The sequence below is a fragment of the Staurois parvus genome, unplaced genomic scaffold (assembly GCF_062004578.1).
Source record: "Staurois parvus isolate SC_StPar_1 unplaced genomic scaffold, SC_StPar_1.0 ptg001045l, whole genome shotgun sequence".
NCBI lineage: Eukaryota > Metazoa > Chordata > Amphibia > Anura > Ranidae > Staurois > Staurois parvus.
The window spans coordinates 4505369-4527829 of record NW_028318841.1 but is presented as its reverse complement, the minus strand read 5'-3'; the positions used below and the strand labels follow the sequence as shown (position 1 = coordinate 4527829).

The window sequence follows — 22461 nt, the reverse complement described above, 5'->3', positions numbered from 1 at the left end:
ACACTTCAGGACTGTTGCAGTAGGGTACAACTGAACTCTAAATGCCAGTGTCAACAAGCTTTTGATTGGTTCAAATGGTTTTGCACACCTATTTACATTTATGAGAATGCAAAAACCAGTTTGAAGTATGAAAATGCAGTCAATAAAAGGGTCAAATTCAGGTACAATGCACTTATCAAGGAAATGATGCCATTGCCACAAGCCCAAAGTCTGTTAACCAGGTCCAGATAAGCACTGTCAGAGACAGACATCGCACAATAGTCTGTTTTAATTTAGCTTAGCTAATTATGAAGTCAATTGATGTCATATTCATATGATCAAACACCAGCAAGTGTACAAAGTAGAATAAAGTCACCAATTCTCTGTTGAAGATACAATTGTTAGAATATACGAAAAGCAGCACCTAGATGCCAACTGACATTGTATTTGAAAGACAAAGTAAAATTTTTAGGTCAAAATGAATGTGATGCTACCCAACAACACACAAAGTTCTACAACCTATGAGGCCCATTATATTGCAACATCCACTTCACTGACAAAATGTATTTATAACCAAAGTGGAGAAGTTTTATTTCTCACAAAATAACAATTAATTTTCAACATAGATAATCAACAACTAGCTTATACCTTTATCTTGTCTGTAGTAGAACATGTATCTGCTTTGCCAGATCAAGGCTGTGCCCCGGGGAGAACTTTATCTGTCAGCAGTCTAATATTTAACATACAACAACCCAGTGAAGAGCATTGTTGATGGATACAGAAAGATAAATTACCGGTAAACATGGCTTTGAAGTAATCACTTGAGGAAGCCATCATGGCTCGGTGAACTGGAAAAATTTCATCTCCATCACCTGGCACAAGTGTAACGTCACAGAGCAATCCTTCTATTCGCAACTGGTCAAAACCCTGAAAACACACACAATGGAAAAAGATAAATAGATCCTGGAGCAAAATCGTTCTCTGCATGACAGAACAAGAGCAGGAATTATCTTTGCTAACAAACTAAAATAGCCAACATTATTTTAACCCTGGAGAGCTAAGAAACACATTCAAAATGCTGACTCATAGGATAAATAGACACAAATGTCATGCATTAATCACAAGTCCAATCCTAGTATGCTAGCAGACATTTGGAGCTTTCCTCCTCTAACCCATTCTATATGTTAGCAGCAAAAAAAAAACTGTTTAAAAAGGATAAGTTTGCCTTTTGTAACAGGTTACACCTTTACTCAGGATGTAACATGTAACAACTGCACAGGCCCCCCTCCGTCCTTCTGGTCACGTCATCCATTCACAGAATCAGAAAACTACAAGTCCCCACAGATTCTACGGATGTTGGCATGTAGTTCTCAATGAACCTTAACGGCGCTGTTGAGTTGTGGCAATTCATTCTCTCTTCTTGTCGGTGTGTATTTGCCTACCTGTACAAGGCATAAGACAGATACACTGACAAGTCTGCTAGCATCCTGCATGGCACCTGTAATCTGCTAATCGCAGGTACAATGCTTTACAGTCTCAAAGTTGAATAATAAATGCACATCTTTTTTGCATGTAAAAAAAATGTGCATTTATTTATTTTTTTAAAAAGGTGAATTTATCCTTTACTGTCACGATTCATTAATCTTCCTTCTTGGGCAATTGGCCATACAAGTATTCATTGAGGGCACCATCTAACATAATACCTCATAGCTTACACATTCAGAGATATGATGCCATATGAGGCTAATAATGTAATGGTTTCAAAACCGTAAAAGCAAGTGCTACTTGCGTATTACCACCAACTGCAGTAATCCAGTGCAGATTACATGAGGTAGAACATTTGAGGGTCAATGCCATCTTATTTACAGTGTTCTAGTCCACTAGATGGAAATCAGACAATATACCAGTGAGGGGAATCGGACAATATACACCTGTTCTAACCTATGGGAACAGTAATGCAAACCATTCACAAATTTTAAATTTACAATTTATAACTATGAAAAGCAATGGGAGGCCGACAGCTCCAGCAGCTATACGCAGAGATTCTCATGTCAAAACTCAAGCCGAAATTACCTGTGAATGACAGACCCTGGACACAAATAGTCGTGAATAGCCACAGGAATGGTCAGTGTCCCATTGCTTTCAATGGGGCTTCGGCCCGCAGCTAATCTTTGGGAACCCCACTGCATCTAATCACTGACAGTTCCACTCACAAGTGTGATTGGGGTAAAACTTGAGGAACTAGATTATAAAAAATACATGTCAGGCTGAGGAGGCAGAGACAGACACAATCAAGTCATGTGGCTGAACCAAAAACCCACAAGGAGTTTTCCAATAACTGTGTGCCTAGACTCCTATGATATGCCTATGAGCATGATAAGAAGGTTACCCATTTTTTTTTTTATTACATTTTATTAGAATTCTTTTTTAAATGTACCTTTATTGCCATCACAATGGGGGGACCACACCGCCTGCACTGTAAAGGTGATCGGGTAAATATACAGCTGCCTGGGTCACTTTCACATGACAGCCAGGTATGGGCTGAAGAAAACAACCACAAACTCATGGCTGTTACATGCAGGCTCATGCAGCCATGAGCTTGTGTTACATCCGTCATGCCATCTATAATTAGTAAAAGCTCTGGTGTATGCAACAACATAGTCATATTTAATAAAAACTACATTTTACATAGATTTTAAAAAACGATTTTGAAAACTGCATTGGAAAATCACATTTGGGAAACAAGTGAAATGGTATTACTTTCTAACTCATGATACAATTTTTTTTTTTATTTCAGACAGTGCCCTCCCTACAATTGCTTTTCTGGGTTTAGAGAACTAACACACAGCTGATGAGGAAAATGTACAACCTAAATATTAAACGAACGAAACACTAGTGAACTAATAAAAAACTAATGTAACCCTTTCACAAGGCAAATCTCTAGGTTGCTGACCTCTTGCAGAAAATGTTGTCTGCCAGGCTGTCATGCTGACCCCCGACTTTAAAGCAAGCAAATGCCACCACATCTAAGGACTTGTCATCTGCAACACATTACATTTTTAACTTGGGTTTCTATATACCTCAAGGAATACTTAGGAAGATCACCAACCTGTAACACCACTGAACTATGAGTATTGCTGGTGAAGAAGCGAGTGGTGCCTGTCTTTGAAGACTGAAGGTGAGCAGACACACCCATATCGTTGTTCCCAAGAGAGACTTTCAAATGAGGGTCCTCCTCTTCTACCAAAGATCTGAAATATAAAAGGGAAATACAACTACATTTTAGACATAGAATTAAAAATTTACATTAAAAAAATATAAAAAATAAAAGACAGCACCATATCTACATGCAATATAAACAAGTGTGTAATTCATCAGTATAAATTATCACTTGTTAACGTTTTCTTAAAACTATCTCAAGGATAGTACTGAAGAAGGGGAAAAAGGATGTGTGGGGTGACAATGTATCCCAAGCACAATACACTAAGACATCCTGTACAAAGACAGCAAGGTACGCAATACAGACTGTGAGGGTACTCTAGACGCTATGCCAAACTGATAGCTGAAAATAATTACTTGGGACACTACAGAGGCATTACTGCTCTACCTTCTGAGGCACTGGCAGGAAACTACACATAGACATGTAAAAATATAGGATATTCATGTACGTTTATCATTCAGTAGGACGACGAAAATAAAACAGTTGTCCTGATATGCTACTATAACAGATTTACGAACAACATTGTTTTCAACATTAATAGTATGAAGCCTTTCTCAACCTTTTCAACACACAAAAACCCTTGTAAAAACTTTCCAGTCTCAGGGAACTCCTGCTAAAATTATATTTTCAACTCATGATACATTAAATGTGATGAACAGTGGAAAGAATGCTCCTTACACTGGTGGTCATTGGGAAGAATTACCCCCTTACAGATAGCTAAAAAGATAAGTGGAGCCAGTGGAACATCTAGAGGAACCCTAGAATTCCATGGAAGCCTGGTTGAGAAACCCATGTCAATGGTAAAGTAGATTACTAGGAAATAAAAATGCATGCTTATGCTCAGGGCCCAGGCAGCTTTATATTGCGTTTTTGTCCATGCAGAGAGGTATTTTTTTATTATTATTATTTTGAGCACTGTAGGTCCGACACTAAAAAGTTAGAGGAACTTAAGCCACGTTTCCAAAAAATCAAGCCAGCAGCTACAAAAGCATACTCATCTGTCCAGGGATCCAGTGCCATCCTCACCTGGGACAGTTCTTCTCTGGTCTTTAGGCATGTTAACTGTGGGAAGTTAGCTATGATTCCTTGTGGTATGACAGTCAGCTCCCTAGCGCCTGCACACGAACAATGCTGCGCCTTGTGAATGGACCCGTAGCCTCATGGTGCCTGCAATGTGTCACAGAAGCTTGTGGGCAGGGGGCGAACTTCAGCTCCAACCACCTAGGTAATCTCTCCACCCCCCAAAAAATATATATAATTTCCAAATATAGAAGAGGAGGGGGGGGGTAAGGAAGAAAAGCAGAACCATCTTTGGGTGAAGTTCCATTTTAAAGTTCTGACCGCCCACAGAAAGCTTCAGTGAGTCCTGAGGCTGTAGCTGGCTGGTGACAAAGGAATAAGTGAGGAAAACACAGCACAGGGATCCCAGCGGGTGCATAGGCTCAGCAAAAAAAGTTACAGGTATAGTCAGACCCTAGTATTCAAAAAAAGAATACAAATGACACCTAAACACATTAACTGTGATCATCATTAGAATGAAAATGATCATTATAACCACAGTGAGATGCTTATGTTGATCATCAATCATTATGATGATGATCATAGTTAAGCTGTTTAGGTGTATATATATGCTGTACAGCTTTGCACTGCGACAGGGAAAAATTATCCCATTTGTTGTGCTCAGCAGACAGCACTGCTTGATGAACATGACCCATTCAACTGAATGGGGGCGCCCTGCAACTGCATGTAGTGTACACACTACTGCAGAACGTACGAGTTTAAAAGCAGATGGCAAGGAGGCAATACAAGGTCTCCTTACCACCTGCCAAGCACTCTCAGAAGAGCAATTCAGAATGCAGATCTCTCTTTAGAAAGAGAATGCTAGTGTAAACTAGACCTTAGGGCTCTTTCACATTAATGGTGCTCTCCGAAGAGTGGATTGCATTTGGATAACTTTTCAGAGAGCATTTGATAGGCAGTGAGGTGTTGTATTGCCCTCTCACTGCCTGCTTTAATCCTTTGAAGCCCGCACTAGTGCGTTGCAACAGTATGCATTGGACATGATTGCAAGGTGATTGCACAGGGCCCTACTCAATCTGGACCGGTCCTGCTTATGCTGATCGGAGCAGCTTGAACTATAGGTTATATAAAAAGGTAAGGTTTTGTCATATCTACACAATATTCCAATGAAAAGAGGAAGAAGAAAAAAAAAATTATTCTGCCACTAGAAATCTTTCACTGATCCAACCATCATAAAAACCTAAATCTAACTGGCTGATGCAGTTTAAAATTAGGCAGTAAAACTAACTGCTATCACAATAGCATGGAAAAGTGGATCTCGCGTTTCATCAAAATAAGCTGCCAGTTTTTGCCATCTAATATAATGACAAATACCAAAAATGCATTGGAGGCTTATTATTGTTGTTAAAATACTAAACATTTCTGTTCTTTAATGCATAATGGCGGAGGAAGATAAAAAAAGTTTGTCACCATGCAAAGTCCTTTTGGGTTTTTTAAACTAGTTGTACAAAAACAGATTGACATGAAATAATGTCAAATATCGGTCAACTTTACATCCCCACATATTCACATTTTTTTAGTCTGGGGTATACATTCATTTCAAAAGACAAGTGAACTTTAATTTCAAGTCAAGAAGATTGCTAGAATAAAAGGAAAATGGTGAAGATACAAAGTACACGAAGGATCACTGACCACAAAAAAAAAAAAAAAAAAAAATTTAGCACAATACTAAGAGTTTATGTCAGCAAGGCATTACATGACACTTCCCAATGTGAGATAAAGAATTCATGTACACAAGGTTGGAACGTCAGCTGGCATCCACTTTACTATTCATTTCCAATAACCGTTAACCAATGTAGCCAATGCAAGCGGAAAAAAACAAAAAAACAAAAAAAAGAATTATAGATGATAGTCCAACTTTGTGCCTTCTATATGAAAAGATGCCCCAAGCTGCTTAAAACTGTCCATTGGCCTCTAGACCAGATGAATGTGGTCGTACATAGACTACTATAACTGGACCTCTGTGGGTAGTTGTGTTGCAGTGGAATTCACTAAAGATTTCAAGGTTATCACATATCTTAACATATGGATTCAGATGTAGGGTTTGCACAAACTGAAACTTGAAAATCACAAAATTCCAAAAACGTCCCCTCGTTTCCCCGCTGCCCCAGATAGTTCAGTAAACATGTAATTTCCCTGCACTGTTTTTTTGCGTAAGTGTCCATTGATTTCTTCCGATCGCTTTTTTTTTTTTAAATGATCCACTCCGTTGGAAAATGTTTTGTCCAACCTGTTACAGATACTCCTTACCTTGTACACATGATCAAAAGATCGTATGAAAAATACTGCTTTCGACGCAATAGTAGGATAATCTGATCATTAGTACTCAGTTTTTGACAGTCGATCACCACAGTTCATCCAAAATTATCCAAAAGGAACAAACACGAAAATGTTTCTCATACGATACCAGATCGTAGGATTTCTGTTTAATCAGTACAGTTTTCATCTGAAAATACTATACAAATGCAATACATTTTATTACTTCCGGAATACAATTCTGTCGTATGAGAATTTTCGTATATTGAGTAACCTCAATTTTCAATATAGAGACTAGCATGCATAAAAAAGAAAAAAAACAAAACAGGCAATCACTCGTCTGATATTCTCATTATTTGTACGAGGCTTAAATTAAGAGGCTAACCAGTCTACATTTCTTGCTACATACATGTTTGAGTTGTTTTTTGGGGCTTTACCATTTCTAATCTTTAAGCTATGGCCCTGCAAACTATGTTATGTTGTGTGAATTTCATATGTACATGCGTTGGTTTTTGCTTGTACCTCTGTATTATGAACGTCAATAAAAATGTACTGAAAACAAAATCAAAAACTTCCAAGTGTGCACAATTCTAAACAACCAAAACCTTTAACACTGCCACAGCTGCTATCATGCAAGCTAGCCAAGAGACAAGAATGGAAAAGAAATGTAAAAAGCACTAAGCCAATAATGGTGATCCAGAGTTCACAGCAATAGGATAATATATAGAACCTATTTCACACTGAATGACATTACTGCTCTACATTCTCTGCAAGCAGGCACTGTGCGTGACATGGATGCTAGGGAGACATTTTTAGCAACCCATAAACCATGCAAAATTTATTTTAAATAAACTGATTTATTTTTGGTTACTTTTAACAAAGACAAAACATTTTCCTTAAAGTAGCAGAAATGAAGAATGTACCAAACGCAAAACAAGCAGAAAACAACAAGTAAGTGGTCAGGTCAGGTCTTCTGCTTCTAAAAGTACATCTTTCAAAACTAATTCTAATTTGAACAAATGCAATAAGTGAAATGCCCAATGACCATACTTTAAGCATTCTTTTGTCCTGTATACCTTGCATTAAAAACAATAGAAAAAAAAAAACTGTCGAATACGTACCCCAACTTTCAAAGCGTCTTATGAGTATGAAGAGATAGATATGAAGCCAAATTGTCAGTAAATGGCAGGTAGCAGTGTCTGCTAAGCTTCACAAGAAACTTTTACCCAAGAATGAAGATACTCAGGAAGCTGCTATTTCCTCTGCATTTTCAGATGTGAAAGATAAAGAGGTGTATTTACTTCAAACACCATGACATATGAATGGTATCCTCCAAAACAAATAATCAGACTATAAAAAGGAAGTTCACTTTTTTTCTTTTAATTACTTCACAAAAGGGCTGATATATGTGTATTTCTGATTTTGAACTCTATTTACAGTTTGAGACCAGTGGTCCCAAAAGTTGGGTCCTTTGCTTGCCTTTATCCACCCCTTGGGTCACAATTCCTCCCACTGACCCAAACAATGGGACGCTGGTCCTCCCACTGACCCCAACAATGGGACGCTGGTCCTCCCACTGACCCCAACATTAGGACGCTGGTCCTCCCACTGACCCCAACAATGGGACGCTGGTCCTCCCACTGACCCCAACAATGGGACGCTGGTCCTCCCACTGACCCCAACAATGGGACGCTGGTCCTCCCACTGACCCCAACAATGGGACGCTGGTCCTCCCACTGACCCCAACAATGGGACGCTGGTCCTCCCACTGACCCCAACAATGGGACGCTGGTCCTCCCACTGACCCCAACAATGGGACGCTGGTCCTCCCACTGACCCCAACAATGGGACGCTGGTCCTCCCACTGACCCCAACAATGGGACGCTGGTCCTCCCACTGACCCCAACAATGGGACGCTGGTCCTCCCACTGACCCCAACAATGGGACGCTGGTCCTCCCACTGACCCCAACAATGGGACGCTGGTCCTCCCACTGACCCCAACAATGGGACGCTGGTCCTCCCACTGACCCCAACAATGGGACGCTGGTCCTCCCACTGACACCAACAATGGGACGCTGGTCCTCCCACTGACACCAACAATGGGACGCTGGTCCTCCCACTGACACCAACAATGGGACGCTGGTCCTCCCACTGACCCAAACAACGGGACACTGGTCCTCCCACTGACCCAAACAACGGGACACTGGTCCTCCCACTGACCCCAACAATGGGACACTGGTCCTCCCACTGACCCCAACAATGGGACACTGGTCCTCCCACTGACCCCAACAATGGGACTCTGGTCCTCCCACTGACCCCAACAACAGGACACCATAGTCCTCCCACTGACCCCACAGACTCCAACAATGGGGCAGAATCCATTCCACTGACGTCAACTATGGGGCACAGTTCCTCCCACTCTCAAAGATAAGGTATTGTTTACTCCGACTTGATGCCATGACATTTTCTTCTTCCTCTGGCCCTCATCTGCCCCCCCCCCCCCCTAAAATCTGAAGTAGAGTAAACTGGCCCTTTCTTTAGAAAGTTTGGAGATACCTGTTCTAGACCCTTTATAGCCCTAATGTTGCTTAATGTGACCATTTAATACTTACCATGAAGTTCTTAGGCTCCAGCAGTCCATAGTCAGTGTTTCCCTGGCTAAGTGCTATGGTCAGAACATCACTTGGAATTATATACTGTGGGTAAGAGTGTCCCTGTTCACTATGGCACTGTATCAAGTGACTAATGGCATAGGACAAGTCAAAGAATTAATCCAATCACTCCATACTGGGAATCAGGGGCAGACTGACCATTCAGGCACTCGGGCACTGCCAGAGGGCCTGGGGTCAGTAGGGGGCCCCATGAAATGTCCTTGGTACCTTTTTTTATAGCCTTTTTGGGTGTGCTTTGAGAGTGGGCAAGGAAACAGGGGCCCCATGATCCCCTATTGCCCAGGGGCCCCATGAGTTGTCAGTCCGCCCCTGCTGGGAATGGTTTATTGTAGCACCATAAATGCATTAGGAGAAATTCCACATGGTACTGCAGTACCCAAACTGCTAGATCCAGAGCTTAGCCAAGGAGATAATGAGATTACATTCTGTTGGGTTTGATGGATATTTTTGATGTTTTCTAGCCTGTACATTAACTTTTTTTTTTCCCAGCCTCCTGCAGGACATATTCAGCAGAACTCCAGAGCTCTAGCTGATCCAGTACCAGCAGTCTTGGTTAACATTTTTGTACATCCTTCAATGTCAGAAAGCATTTAAAAACCAAAAATAAAAATATCCAAGAGAAGAAGAGGCAAGCTTTAAAGTGGTATTAAATCCAAAAGCAATTTATTATATTGTAGCTTACCAATTCTTAGATGTGATGGCTGCATTGTTTTTTTAATTAGCTTTCTTTTCTTTATTTTCCGCTGGTGATCTGGCCAGTAAGTCAGTTGTTTTTCCAACAGAACAAGCTGTTTTGCAATTCAGCAGTTAAAGGGTTGAGGCAAACCCTTTAACACTGACAGAGGTGCTTAAAATGGCAAGTTTTTATTCAAGTAAAACCTTAATCCCAAAAGGAAAAAAAACTGTAACCGCTTATAACGTATTAGTTGGAGTTCAGCTTCAAATTGTTTGTGCTTCTAAATGTGCTAGTACAGTGAAGGAAATAAGTATTTGATCCCCTGCTGATTTTGAATGTTTGCCCACTCACAATACATCTACCATTTTTAGACTTATCATTTATTTGTGAGTGGGCAAACATTCAAAATCATCAGGGGATCAAATACTTATTTCCCTCATGAACATGCAAATCAGTGCATAATTTGCTAGACATGCATTGCTTTTGAATTTTTTGTTGCTATTATTATTATTATTATTATTACTACGAGTTTATATAGCGCCAAAGGGTTTGCTCAGCGCTGTACAATAGGGGGGGACAATACATGGCACAGTACAACAAAGACAGACAGCGTACGAGGGGTAAGAGGGCCCTACTCTTACGAGCTTACAATCTAGGAGGGAGGGGGTAAAGGTACAGTAGGAAGTGGCTGGGGGGGATGAAGTGGTAGGAGGAATGAGGGAGGATGGCCGTTAGGTGAGGGTGGGGTAGGATTCTATTCTGTCTGTTACAATACATCTACCATTTGATTTTTAGACTGATCATTTCTTTGTAACACTGAGAGTCAGAATAGCAACAAAAAATTCAAAAGAAATGCATGTCTAACAAATTATGCACTGATTTGCATGTTCATGAGGGAAATAAGTATTTGTACATCCCCCAGATTAACAAATGTGGCAGTCCCAAGGTACCCCTGTGCTCCTCCATCCAAACTGGAGGCACTCTAATACAGAAGGTGTGTGAGACTGGCCAGATCACAGAGTGGGAAAAAAAGAAAAAAAAAAAAAACACACACCAAAAGACTACAGCTACCACATTTAAAATGATTGGTACGCTGCAATACATATGAATAATAAAAAAAATATATAATTTGGTTTTTGGTTTAACACTTAATATTTCCTGGTGTTATATTTATAAAGGCATACCAAGCATCACTTAAGAGGAGATAGTCATTTCCTTATTCTTGCAGACAAACTGTGAGATGGACCAGGGACCATTCATCAGCAGTGATGCATTATTTGATATATTTCAGTATGCAGAGAGCACAGTCAGAAAACTAAAAGGAATCTGAACTAAAAAAATTATGATCCCAGTATAATTTTGGTGTGACAGCAGACTCAGAAAATAAAAATAAAATAGAAATATTTGATAATAGACCTGTTTCTGTGCATATATATTAAAAAAAGGGAACTTGTTTTTTTTTTTTTTTTTTTTTTTTTTTTTAAATAGCAAAACATATCATACTTACCCGCTCTGTGACTAGTCCCTATTCACCTCTTCTGGGGTCGGCCACCGACTGTCCTGAAAGTGCGTCTTATAGCAACCCACTTGCTATGGGGTCAATTGTTCGGGCTCGATCCCAAGCCGCACTCTGTGTGGCTCTGCAGCCTGCTACATCCCCACTGGCTGTCATTGACAGCAGCAGAAGCCAGTGGCTCTCACTGATAAAGAGAGGAAGGCGCCTCTAAGTGCAGTATTGACAATTTATTAGTAAACAATAGATAAATTGCACTTACAAGATACATAGTTAAAAAGACTCATCGTGTGGTGTAATAAGATACAGGTGGGACATCAAGCCGTCCAGCAGCAAACTCTGTCTATAGGATCAGGAAGTAGAGCCCAGGATGTGCCTGTGCATCAAAATGAGGCTTGGAGAGCAGAGTCAGATGTAGGAGGTGAAGGGGGTGTAACGCGTTTCTGCCCCCCTTCACCTCCTACATCCGACTCTGCTCTCCAAGCCTCACTTTGATGCACAGGCACATCCTGGGCTCTACTTCCTGGTCCTATAGACAGAGTTTGCTGCTGGACGTCCCACCTGGATCTCATTACACCACACGATGAGTCTTTTTAACTATGTATCTTGTAAATGCAATTTATCTATTGTTTACTAATAAATTGTCAATACTGCACTTAGAGGCGCCTTCCTCTCTTTTTCATGTTACTGCATTAGAGCCCTGCTTCCACTCTAAGAAGAGCTGCCTCAGTGTTACTGATCCCATCCATCCATCCCTGATATCCATCTCGCATCTTTATCCTACAGCTACAGAGGTTGTGCTCTAACAAGCGTGCCCTATATAACTATAGAATATACATTTTCTGGCTCTCACTGATGCCTCTGAGCCAGTGGTGAGAGAGAGCAGCAATGCTTCTCTTCAGCACAGGGCTGGATCAAGATTGGGCTAAGGTATATATTTATGAAGGACTGGAGGCAGAACACAGGTTTTATCTTTTTGTTTTTTTACCTTAAAATAGTTCTAAGGCCTTATGGTTTTTAACCTTAAAGCATTCTATGCATTAGGATGAAAAACTTTGTGTTGCACAATCCCCCCAGCCCCCCTTATTCTCTCACCGCTGTCTCCTTCTGCCCCGGGCAGATTGATAGTAGGGGGAGCCATTGGCTCCCACTGCTGTCAATCAAATGCTGTGTTGAGGGAGCATGGTGCCACTCTGTGTCACTGGCTGAACACAGGGCTGCTCAGGAGCGAGCCCTCACGGGTGCCCTTGCCGAACAGGAGGGGCCAGGAGTGCCAGTGGGGGAACCCCAGAAGAGGAGGATCGGGGTTGCTCTATGCAAAACCATTGCACAGAGCAGGTAAGTATAACAAATTTGTTATTTTAATTAATACATTTAAAAAAAAAAATAAAAGCTTTAATGTCACTTTAAAGCAATAAAAATTAAAAAAAACTCTTACATTACAATCATTTTAAAGGATCCGTGTTAAATCTGCAATTTATTAGAGGTTCATACTAGAAAAAGATTTTTTCTTTTCCTCAAAAAAGGTAAAATGAAATTGTGTAGTGCAGCCTGACCCCTGTATTGACCCTGAGAAATAAATATATATACAGTTGTGTTCAAAATAATAGCAGTCAGACATCACTAACCTGATCAATCACTGTTTTTGGTAGAAATGATATTTCTACATGGCAAATAGTTTACTAGCAGGTGTAGTAGAGTAATAGAAATCCAACAGACCCAACAGTCATGACATGCATGCTGCTGATTCTGTGTAATTGAATCACGAATTGAAAGGGGCATGTTCAAAATAATAGCAGTGTGGAGTTCTATTAGTGAGGTCATTCATTCTTTGAAAAACAGGTGGCAATTATTGCCCTTATTTAAGGAAGGAAGGCAGCAAATGTTGTACATGCTGGTTACAGTGCATTTCTCTCTGAAAATCTGAGGAAAATGGGTCATTCCAGACATTGTTCAGAAGAACAGAGTACCTTGATTAAAAAGTTGATTGGAGAGGGGAAAACATATGAAGTGCAGAAAATGATAGGCTGCTCAGCTAAAATGATCGCAAATGCTTTAAAATGGCCACCAAAACCTGAAAAGACGTGGAAGAAAGCGAAAAACTACCATTCAAATGGATAGAAGAATAGCCAAAATGGCAAGGACTCAGCCAACAATCAGCTCCAGGAAGATCAAAGAAGGTCTAAAGTTACCTGTGAGTACTGTTACAATTAGAAGACGCCTATGTGAAGCCAAGCTATCTGCAAGAAGCCCCCGCAAAGTCCCACTGTTGAAAAAAAAGACATGTGCTAAAGAGGTTACAATTTGCCAAAGAGCACATTGACTGGCCTAAAGAGAAATGGCGCAACATTTTGTGGACTGATGAAAGTAAGATTGTTCTTTTTGGGTCTAGTGGCCGGAGACAGTTTGTCAGACGACCCCCAAACACTGAATTCAAGCCACAGTACACTGTGAAGACAGTGAAGCATGGTTGCGCAAGCATCATGATATGGGGATGTTTCTCATACTACGGTGTTGGGCCTATTTATCGCATACCAGGGATCATGAATGAGTTTGAATACATCAGAATACTTGAAGAGGTCATGCTGCCTTATGCTGAAGAGGAAATGCCCTTGAAATGGGTGTTCCAACAAGACAACGACCCCAAACACACCAGTAATTGTGCAACATCTTGGTTCCAGACCAACAAGATTGATGTTATGGAGTGGCCAGCCCAATCCCCGGATCTTAATCCAATAGAAAACTTGTGGGGTGACATCAAAAATGCAGTTTTTGAAGCAAAACCAAGAAATAGAGAACTGTGGAATGTAGTCCAATCATCCTGGGCTGGAATACCTGCCAGAAGTTGGTTGACTCCATGCAACACAGATGTACAGCATTTCTCAGAAACAGTGCTTATACAACTAAATATTAATTAAGTGATCCAAAGGAAAGCAAAATCTTCAAACATTTTTCAGTTTATATAGTGAATGTTTGAGTTTGTAAAGAAGAATACAAACACTGCTATTTTTTTGAACAGTCTAATATTCACTTTTCTTCAATTTTTTTTTAGAGGAACAACACAAATTTGATATATTTTTCTTCATGTTTTGATTTGGAATAGAACGTGTAGTGTTCCCAATGCATTTGTGTGTATGGAAATAAAAGCTACTAGCAGTGTGTTGAAAAAAGTGAATAAAGCTCAAAATCCTTCTATTATTTTGAACACAACTGTGTGTGTGTGTGGAGAGAGAGAGAGAGAGAGAGAGAGACACACACACAGACAGGTGAAACTCGAAAAATTAGAATATCGTTCAAAAGGTCATTTATTTCAGTAATGCAACTTAAAAGGTGAAACTAATATATGAGATAGACTCATTACATGCAAAGCAAGATAGTTCAAGCTGTAATTTGTCATAATTGTGATGATTATGGCTTACAGCTCATGAAAACCCCAAATCCACAATCTCAGAAAATTAGAATATTGTGAAAAGGTGCAATATTCTAGGCTCAAAGTGTCCCACTTTAATCAGCTAATTAAGCCATAGCACCTGCAAAGGGTTCCTGAGCCTTTAAATGGTCTCTCAGTCTGGTTCAGTAGGAATCACAATCATGGGAAAGACTGCTGACCTGACAGTTTTGCAGAAAACCATCATTGACACCCTCCATAAGAGGGAAAGCCTCAAAAGATAATTGCAAAAGAAGTTGGATGTTCCCAAAGTGCTGTATCAAAGCACATTAATAGAAAGTTATGTGGAAGGGAAAAGTGTGGAAGAAAAAGGTGCACAAGCAGCAGGGATGACCACAGCCTGGAGAGGATTGTCAGGAAAAGGCCATTCAAAAGTGTTGGGGACTTTCACAAGGAGTGGACTGAGGCTAGAGTCAGTGCATCAAGAGCCACCACAAACAGACGAATCCTGGACATGGGCTTCAAATGTCGTATTCCTGTTGTCAAGCGTCTTACCTGGGCTAAAGAAAAACAGACCTGGTTTGTTGCTCAGTGGTCCAAAGTCCTCTTTTCTGATGAGAGCAACTTTTGAATCTCATTTGGAAACCAAGGACCCAGAGTATGGAGGAAGAATGGAGAGGCACACACTGCAAGACGCTTGAAGTCCAGTGTGAAGTTTCCACAGTCTGTGTTGATTTGGGGAGCCATGTCATCTGCTGGTGTTGGTCCACTGTGCTTCATTAAGTCCAGGGTCAACGCAGCCATCTTCCAGGAGATTTTGGAGCACTTCATGCTTCCTTCCACAGACGAGCTTTATGGGGATGCGGACTTCATTTTCCAGCAGGACTTGGCACCTGCCCACACTGCCAAAAGCACCAAAACCGGGTTCAATGACCGTGGGATTACTGTGCTCGATTGGCCAGCAAACTCGCCTGACCTGAACCCCATAGAGAATCTATGGGGCATTGCCAAGAGAAAGATGAGAGACATGAGACCGAACAATGCAGAAGAGCTGAAGGCCGCTATTGAAGCATCCTGGTCTTCCCTAACACTTCAGCAGTGCCACAGGCTGATAGCTTCCATGCCACGCCGCACTGAATCAGTAATTGCTGCAAAAGGGGCCGAAACCAAGAACTGAATACATATGTATGCTTATACTTTTCAGGAGGTCCAATATTGTTCTATGTACAATCCTTGTTTTATTGGTTGCATGTAATATTCTAATTTTCTGAGATTGTGGATTTTGGGTTTTCATGAGCTGTAAGCCATAAACATCACAATGATGACATCATGATGCACGTTCGGAGCATGCGTGCTCCCTCATCAAGTCTGGAAACCACCAGCACCACCGCCTGATGTCGGTGACTACCATCCATCCAGAGGCCTCACACACCTTCACTACAGCGGATGCTTATTAATTTATAAGAGCAAACCTACTTGTGCTTTGTGAGTGGCCTGTATTACTAAACTTTTTATTCATGAAAAAGCTTTTATACTGCACTTAGAGGACGCCACCTTTCTTTCTCCTCTTCCACAGGGCCTCTCTAGCTCATTATTGGCCGGCTGCCTCCACTCCATGGTGCATCAGAATTACCTATAGGACCCTAAGGACATTTATTTGTATATTTATTACAGTATATTGTTCATGATTTATTTTCCCTAATTCCATCACCATTGATTATATCCTTATACATACTATTGTATGCCGCATCTACCTCCTTACTCAGTCTCAGAGTGCGCCAAATATTCTACTTGCCATTCACAATAGTATCATGTCCCCAAAAACACAGGATCAGCCCTGACACCTACCAACACCTGCGTTTAGCCTCTACGCTTAAGCGCCCCCCCTCAGCAAGTGCAGTGTCAATAGATCACCATCACTTGATACATCATACACAAAACTGCAGGTTTGTGCTTTGCAGGTTTTTGTAGCAGTTCAAGCAGTCCCCAACAGCCAGATGCTTTGTTTTCCGTCACACTAGGTACCTATAAATTTAGTGGCCAAAATGTCCAACGAAAGGTACACTAGTGAAGAGGCCTACAGGATTCTGAGTATGTCAGATGAGAGTGAAGGGGAAGCCTAACTGAAAGAATTGGGCTCAGAATACAAACCTGTAGGGAACAATGGCATGATAGATAGCTCAGACGATGGAGTAGAGGTCCGTACTAAGGTCAGGGCGTACCCAACCCCGTTCCCAGGTTGCTGAGGTGTTACAATTGCATGATGAGTCCCATATGCAACAGAGTGCCAGTACTAGTGCCGCTCTACCTTATGGTGAACTGGCGAGCACCAGCAGCCTAGTACATCCTGGTCTTTTACACTGCTCAAAAAAATTAAAGGAACACTTTGAAAACACATCAGATCTCAATGGAGAAAAATATCATGCTGGATATCTACAGTATACTGATATGGACTGGGTTATGTGTTAGGATTGTAAGGATGCCCCACAGTTTGATTTTGGGGTGTCTTTGAATTCAGTCCTCTGTAGGTTGATAATTTTCATTTCCATCAAAGTTAAAAATGATGCAGCAAGCTAGTCCATTTTGCTGAAATTTCATTGCAGCAACTCAAAATGGTACTCGGTAGTTTGTATGGCCCCCTCGTGCTTTTATTCATGCCTGACAACATCAGCGCATGTACCTAATGAGACGATGAGTGGTGTCCTGGGGTATTTCCTCCCAGACCTGGATCAGGGCATTACTGAGCTCCTGGACAGTCTTAGGTGCACCCTAGTGACATCTGATAGAAACCTAACATCCCATTCAATGGTATCAATTCCTTCATCCTCCAGGAATTGCCTGCATACTCTTGCCACATGAGGCCGGGCACTGTTGTGACAAGGAGGAACCCAGGACCCACTGCACCTGTGTAGGGTCTGACAATGGGTCCAAGGATTTCATCTGATACCTAATGGCAGTCAGCGTGCCATTGTCTAGCCTGTAGAGGTCTGTGCGTCCCGCCATAGATATGCCTCCTCAGACCATCACTGACCCACCACCAAAAAACGGTCACGCTGAACTACGTTAAAGGCAACATAACGTTCTCTACGGCTTCTCCATACCCTTTCACATCTATCACGTGCTCAGGATGAACCTGCTCTCATCTGTGAAAAGCACAGGGCGCCAATGGCGGACCTGATAATTCTGGTGTTCAATGACAAGCGTCAATCAAGCTCTATGGTGCTGCGCAGTGAGCACAGGGACTGCTAGAGGACGTTGGGTTTTCAGGCCACCCTCATGAAGTCGGTTTCTGATTGTTTGGTCAGAGAAAGTCACACCAGTGGCCTGCTGGAGGTCATTTTGTAGGGCTCTGGCAGTGCTCATCCTGTTTCTCCTTGCACAAAAGAGAAGATAGCGGTCCTGTTGATGGGTTGAGAACCTTCTATGTCCCTGTCCAGCTCTCCTAGAGCAACTGTCTCTTCTCCATGTTCTTGTGCTGGGAAACACAACAAACCTTCTAGCAATGGCGTGTATTGATGTACCATCCTGGAGGAGTTGTCCTGCCTGTGCAACCTCTGTAGGGTCCAGGTATCGCCTCATGCTACCAGTCAGAAAAGATGGAGTAGGGATAAAAATGTCAGTGGCCTCCACCCTGTAAAACCATTCCTGTTTTGGGGGTTGTCTCATTGTTACCCATCTAGTGCACCTGTTAATTTCATTAACACCAAAGCAGCTGACACTGATTAACAACCCCCCTGCTACTTAACTGACCACATAAAAATTCCAGGAGTTAAATTGACTTGATGCTGATTAAAAAGTGTTACTTTAATTTTTTTGAGCAGTGTGTACATACCAGGACTGCAGTATTACTTGTTGACGTGGCGAGTCCCATAAATGCAGAACAAGCTGGTGTGGTGGCTAGCACAGTAGTGTCCTGCAGCCACCAAGAATTCAAACACAGGACCGTAGAGCCCATAGCGTCCTTCCAGGTGTGCTTGCAAATCCTGACTGGAAGTCTACAAATTCTGCAGCACCCATACTTTCCCCCCATTCACTGCCCAACCCAGAATTCAGGTGGAAACAGCAAATTTAACTAGTCCCCTTGATTTTTGGAGCTGATTTTCATGGAAAATCTGTATGGATTGATTGTGGATCAAAGCAATTTATACGCACAATTTATCACCGCCAACCCAAATTCAAACCTTACCGGACCGTTTGCAAGGAAACATATTACTGTTAACAAATTTAAAGTTTATTGGGCCTATTAACATCAACATGGGCATTATTAAAAAGAATGAGTTACAGTTGTATTGGTTCACAGACCCGATTCATCATATGCCCGTGTTCTTTGCTGCCATGGCCAGGCATAGATATGAGAATGGAAAAATAACAAACAGGGCGCACCGGCCTAGTGCATTACCTTAAAAAATGTATTAATTAAATAATAAAAAGTAGGTATTGTGCTCACAAAATGACAATACAGTCAAAAGGCACATCGTGAAAGAACAGCTCTGTCCAATCAGCACTATGTCCGTAATGGTAACTCTGGACTTGCAACAGGCTGACGAGTTTCAAGCACTTGCCTCTCCCTCAGAGCCAGTTGGTTCTGAGGAAGAGGCAAGTCCTCGAAACGCGTTAGTCAGGTGACCCTGAATATGATATCCACAAAATTCGGCCCCTCATAAATCACCTTAACCAGAAATTTGCAGATGTGTATATTACCCAACAAAACATCTGCTTTTATGAGTCCCTCATTAATATTTCTGCCTGCCATACATTCAAACAATTTCTCCCCAGCAAGCGTGCCAGATATGGGGTCAAAATGCATAAGACCTGTGAGAGGGCAACAGGCTATACATGTAAATTTCAGATTTACGAGGGAAAATATAGTGCCGTGGACCACCCCCCCCCCTTACCCGATGCTCTGACTACACGGGTAGCGGTGCAAGATAATTTGGGACTTGGTGTTACCCTTTTTCCATATTGGTACCCCATTATACACGAGGTCTCGAAATATGTTAGGTAGTCAGGTAACTATCTACCGCAATTTGAGATACCATGTATGCCCAACATTAGAAGTGGGTGGATGCAGGGCGGTATATTCTAATGGTGGGCATATCACATACTTTTTCTGGAAGAGATGTTTTCTCCCCCCCCCCCCCCCCATTCAGCCCACAGGCTGCATAAAAAAAAAAAAAAAAGAAGAAGAAAAGGAGAACATAACATATATGCTCAGCAAGGGCATCATGCTGGTATCGTTTTTTCAGCTAGCAATCTCGGCTTTCATCTAAAAGCAATCCTAGTGGCTAATAAGTCAAAGGATTGCTTTTACAAGCAGGAGATGCCCCCCCCCCCCTTCCTCGGCTTTCTCGGACAGGCCCGTGCCATCGGGGGAACCAGAGAGTGCAGCTGGCATTTTTCCACCTGCTGACCATAGAGCTGATTGGAGACTGGAATGGTGCCAATCATCTCTACAGTCTAAGAAACCAGAACCTACAAGCAATTCATCACTTCATTCTCACAGAATATAAACAGCGCAATTTTTAAATTGCGAAAGCATCTGATCTTGGTGAGATCATAGGATTTAAATGCAGGGGAGAGATCTAGAGCCTAACAGACCCCAGATTTCTCAGAAATACCTGTCACTGCCTATTGCAATCACAGAGAATATTTACATTCCCTGTAATAACATTGGAAAAAAAAAAAAAGTGTCAGTTGGGTATAAAATGCCAATATAAAGCCACCCCCACCCTTTTTGGAAAGTAGACACCCCATAACTATTTTCTGAGAGGTATGTTGAGTCAATAGAAGAGTTTAGAAGAATTTTACACAAAGTTGTCACTATTGAATTTGAGTTTTTTTTTCTCTTATGAATTTATTAGTATTTATATTGTTAGTTGGCATTTCCTATTTAAAAAAAAAAAAAAAAACAATGCATGTTTCTTAGCAGAGTAAAGGATTACGTTTTGACTGTGTTCAACTGTGGTTTCCCATTCAAAAGATATGGGAAGAATGTCACCACACAATGTATGCACTTGAAACTCTACAGTTCCCTGCAATTGCGGTTGATACTGGCAAGAAAAAGAATTTAATGGGCCTAGCTGGCCTTCAAGAGTCCCAGCCTTGGCACACAGAGACAGTATACATATCGGTGAGGTTTTAGGTCCGGATAGGGAAAATCCACAATTAGGGTCTATGTACACTGGGCTTGAAAATGCTGCTTCTACAGGATTTTTGTGTTTTGCCTGTAGAAGCAGCTCAATGCTATCCAATGCTTCCATGCAGGCATACTTAAAGATCAGCGTTTAGAGGTGGGAGGAGAAAAAAAACAAACTTCTGGTTTGTTTTTTGAGAGCAGTTTTCTGGCAGAAAAAAAATGCTAAAATGTTCCTAAACACCTGTTAAGAAACACTATATCAGCATTCTGTTCTGCCAAAAGAACTGGCTTTTTTTAGGCCCAGTGTGCATAGACCCTTAGAGGACACCAATCCTAATGCAACTACACACAGATGTTGGTGGTAGTATAAACTCAGCAGTAGAACTACAGCCCTCTTAGTGAAAGTCCCCACTCGGTGGTCAGCAGTGGAGCTGAAGGTCAGGGAGGTCCAAGAAAGGCAGTAGAAGAACCCACTCACAAGAAAGCAAGAAACGGTGCCCCGACTGCTCCAAAGGATGCGAATGTGGCTCCGCCTATATCTAGGTTGAGAGTCTATGTTAGTAACAAAGGCAACAAGTTTCAGAGGTCAAGCCTCTACTAACAGGAATGCAGAACTGGCTGCTCATCATAATATACTGCCTGCCAATAAACGCTGTTGCAACTAGCGTTGCACAGATACTGGTGCCGAGACTAAGCATTTGCACAAGTACTTGTACTAAGCTCCAAAGCAAATGCTTTACAGAGATGAGAGTCTGTCTGAGCAGCACTCAGCTAGCTATAGAAAGAGATCCTCTGATTGGCTGAGTCAGAGAGGCAGGCTGATGATGTCACAACATCTGACTCATCCAATCCAATTGATAGCATAGATAGAAGCATTGATAGAATACTTTGCTTTCTATGAATGGCTGAGCACTGCTCAGACGCTATTGTGTTCCGGGTAGAAGATAGAAAGGTCTCTACTTGCACCTGGAACACAGTGCTGTATGCAGCCTCAGCTACATACAGTTTATACAGTACATCCAACAGCCTCACATGTTAGTGAGGGACACTTCGTTTAGGCCAGCTTGGCCCAAACAAACTATGTAAAGTGTAACAAAATCTAGAGATCAGCTTTAATTAGCTTCTGCAAATAACTACAAAAACTACCTGTTTGGTTTGATTTTAATTAGATCCTTACAGTGCTGTTCCTGCAACTTTTGAAAGTACAAAGTGGGTAGTTTTTGATGTAGCTAATCGAGAACAAAATTTTTTTTTTTCTACATACCTTTTCTAGGGTCACACAAAGCAAACGGATACCTCATCTGCATATGGGGGATCCCCTATTACTCCACACTACCCCGATATTCTAGTATCCCCATTCAAAAAATAAATAAATAAATCTTACAAGCATGGAGCAAGAGCACATACAATCTTCCCCAACCCACAATACAGTGCCAAAGCAACCTATCTTCTGGCTCATACACCGTAAGGGGGTAGCACACCTTGCTGTATGTAAATACAAAGTTTGCAACGCATTCAAGGAGGCAGTAGTGGCATACTG

General features: G+C 41.5%; 1 protein-coding gene across 6 annotated transcripts in view; it reads right to left on the bottom strand.

Annotated features, from left to right (window-relative positions):
• Window positions 1–22461, bottom strand: part of KLHL13 (kelch like family member 13) — a 114013-nt gene that overhangs the window by 43985 nt on the left and 47567 nt on the right. For all 6 annotated transcript variants that reach the window (XM_089657965.1, XM_089657967.1, XM_089657964.1 and 3 more), the window contains 2 exons: window positions 3089–3230; window positions 774–906 (listed from right to left, as the gene is read on the bottom strand). In XM_089657965.1, coding sequence (XP_089514091.1) covers window positions 774–906; window positions 3089–3230 — 275 coding nt within the window. The remainder of the gene's footprint in view (window positions 1–773; window positions 907–3088; window positions 3231–22461) is intronic.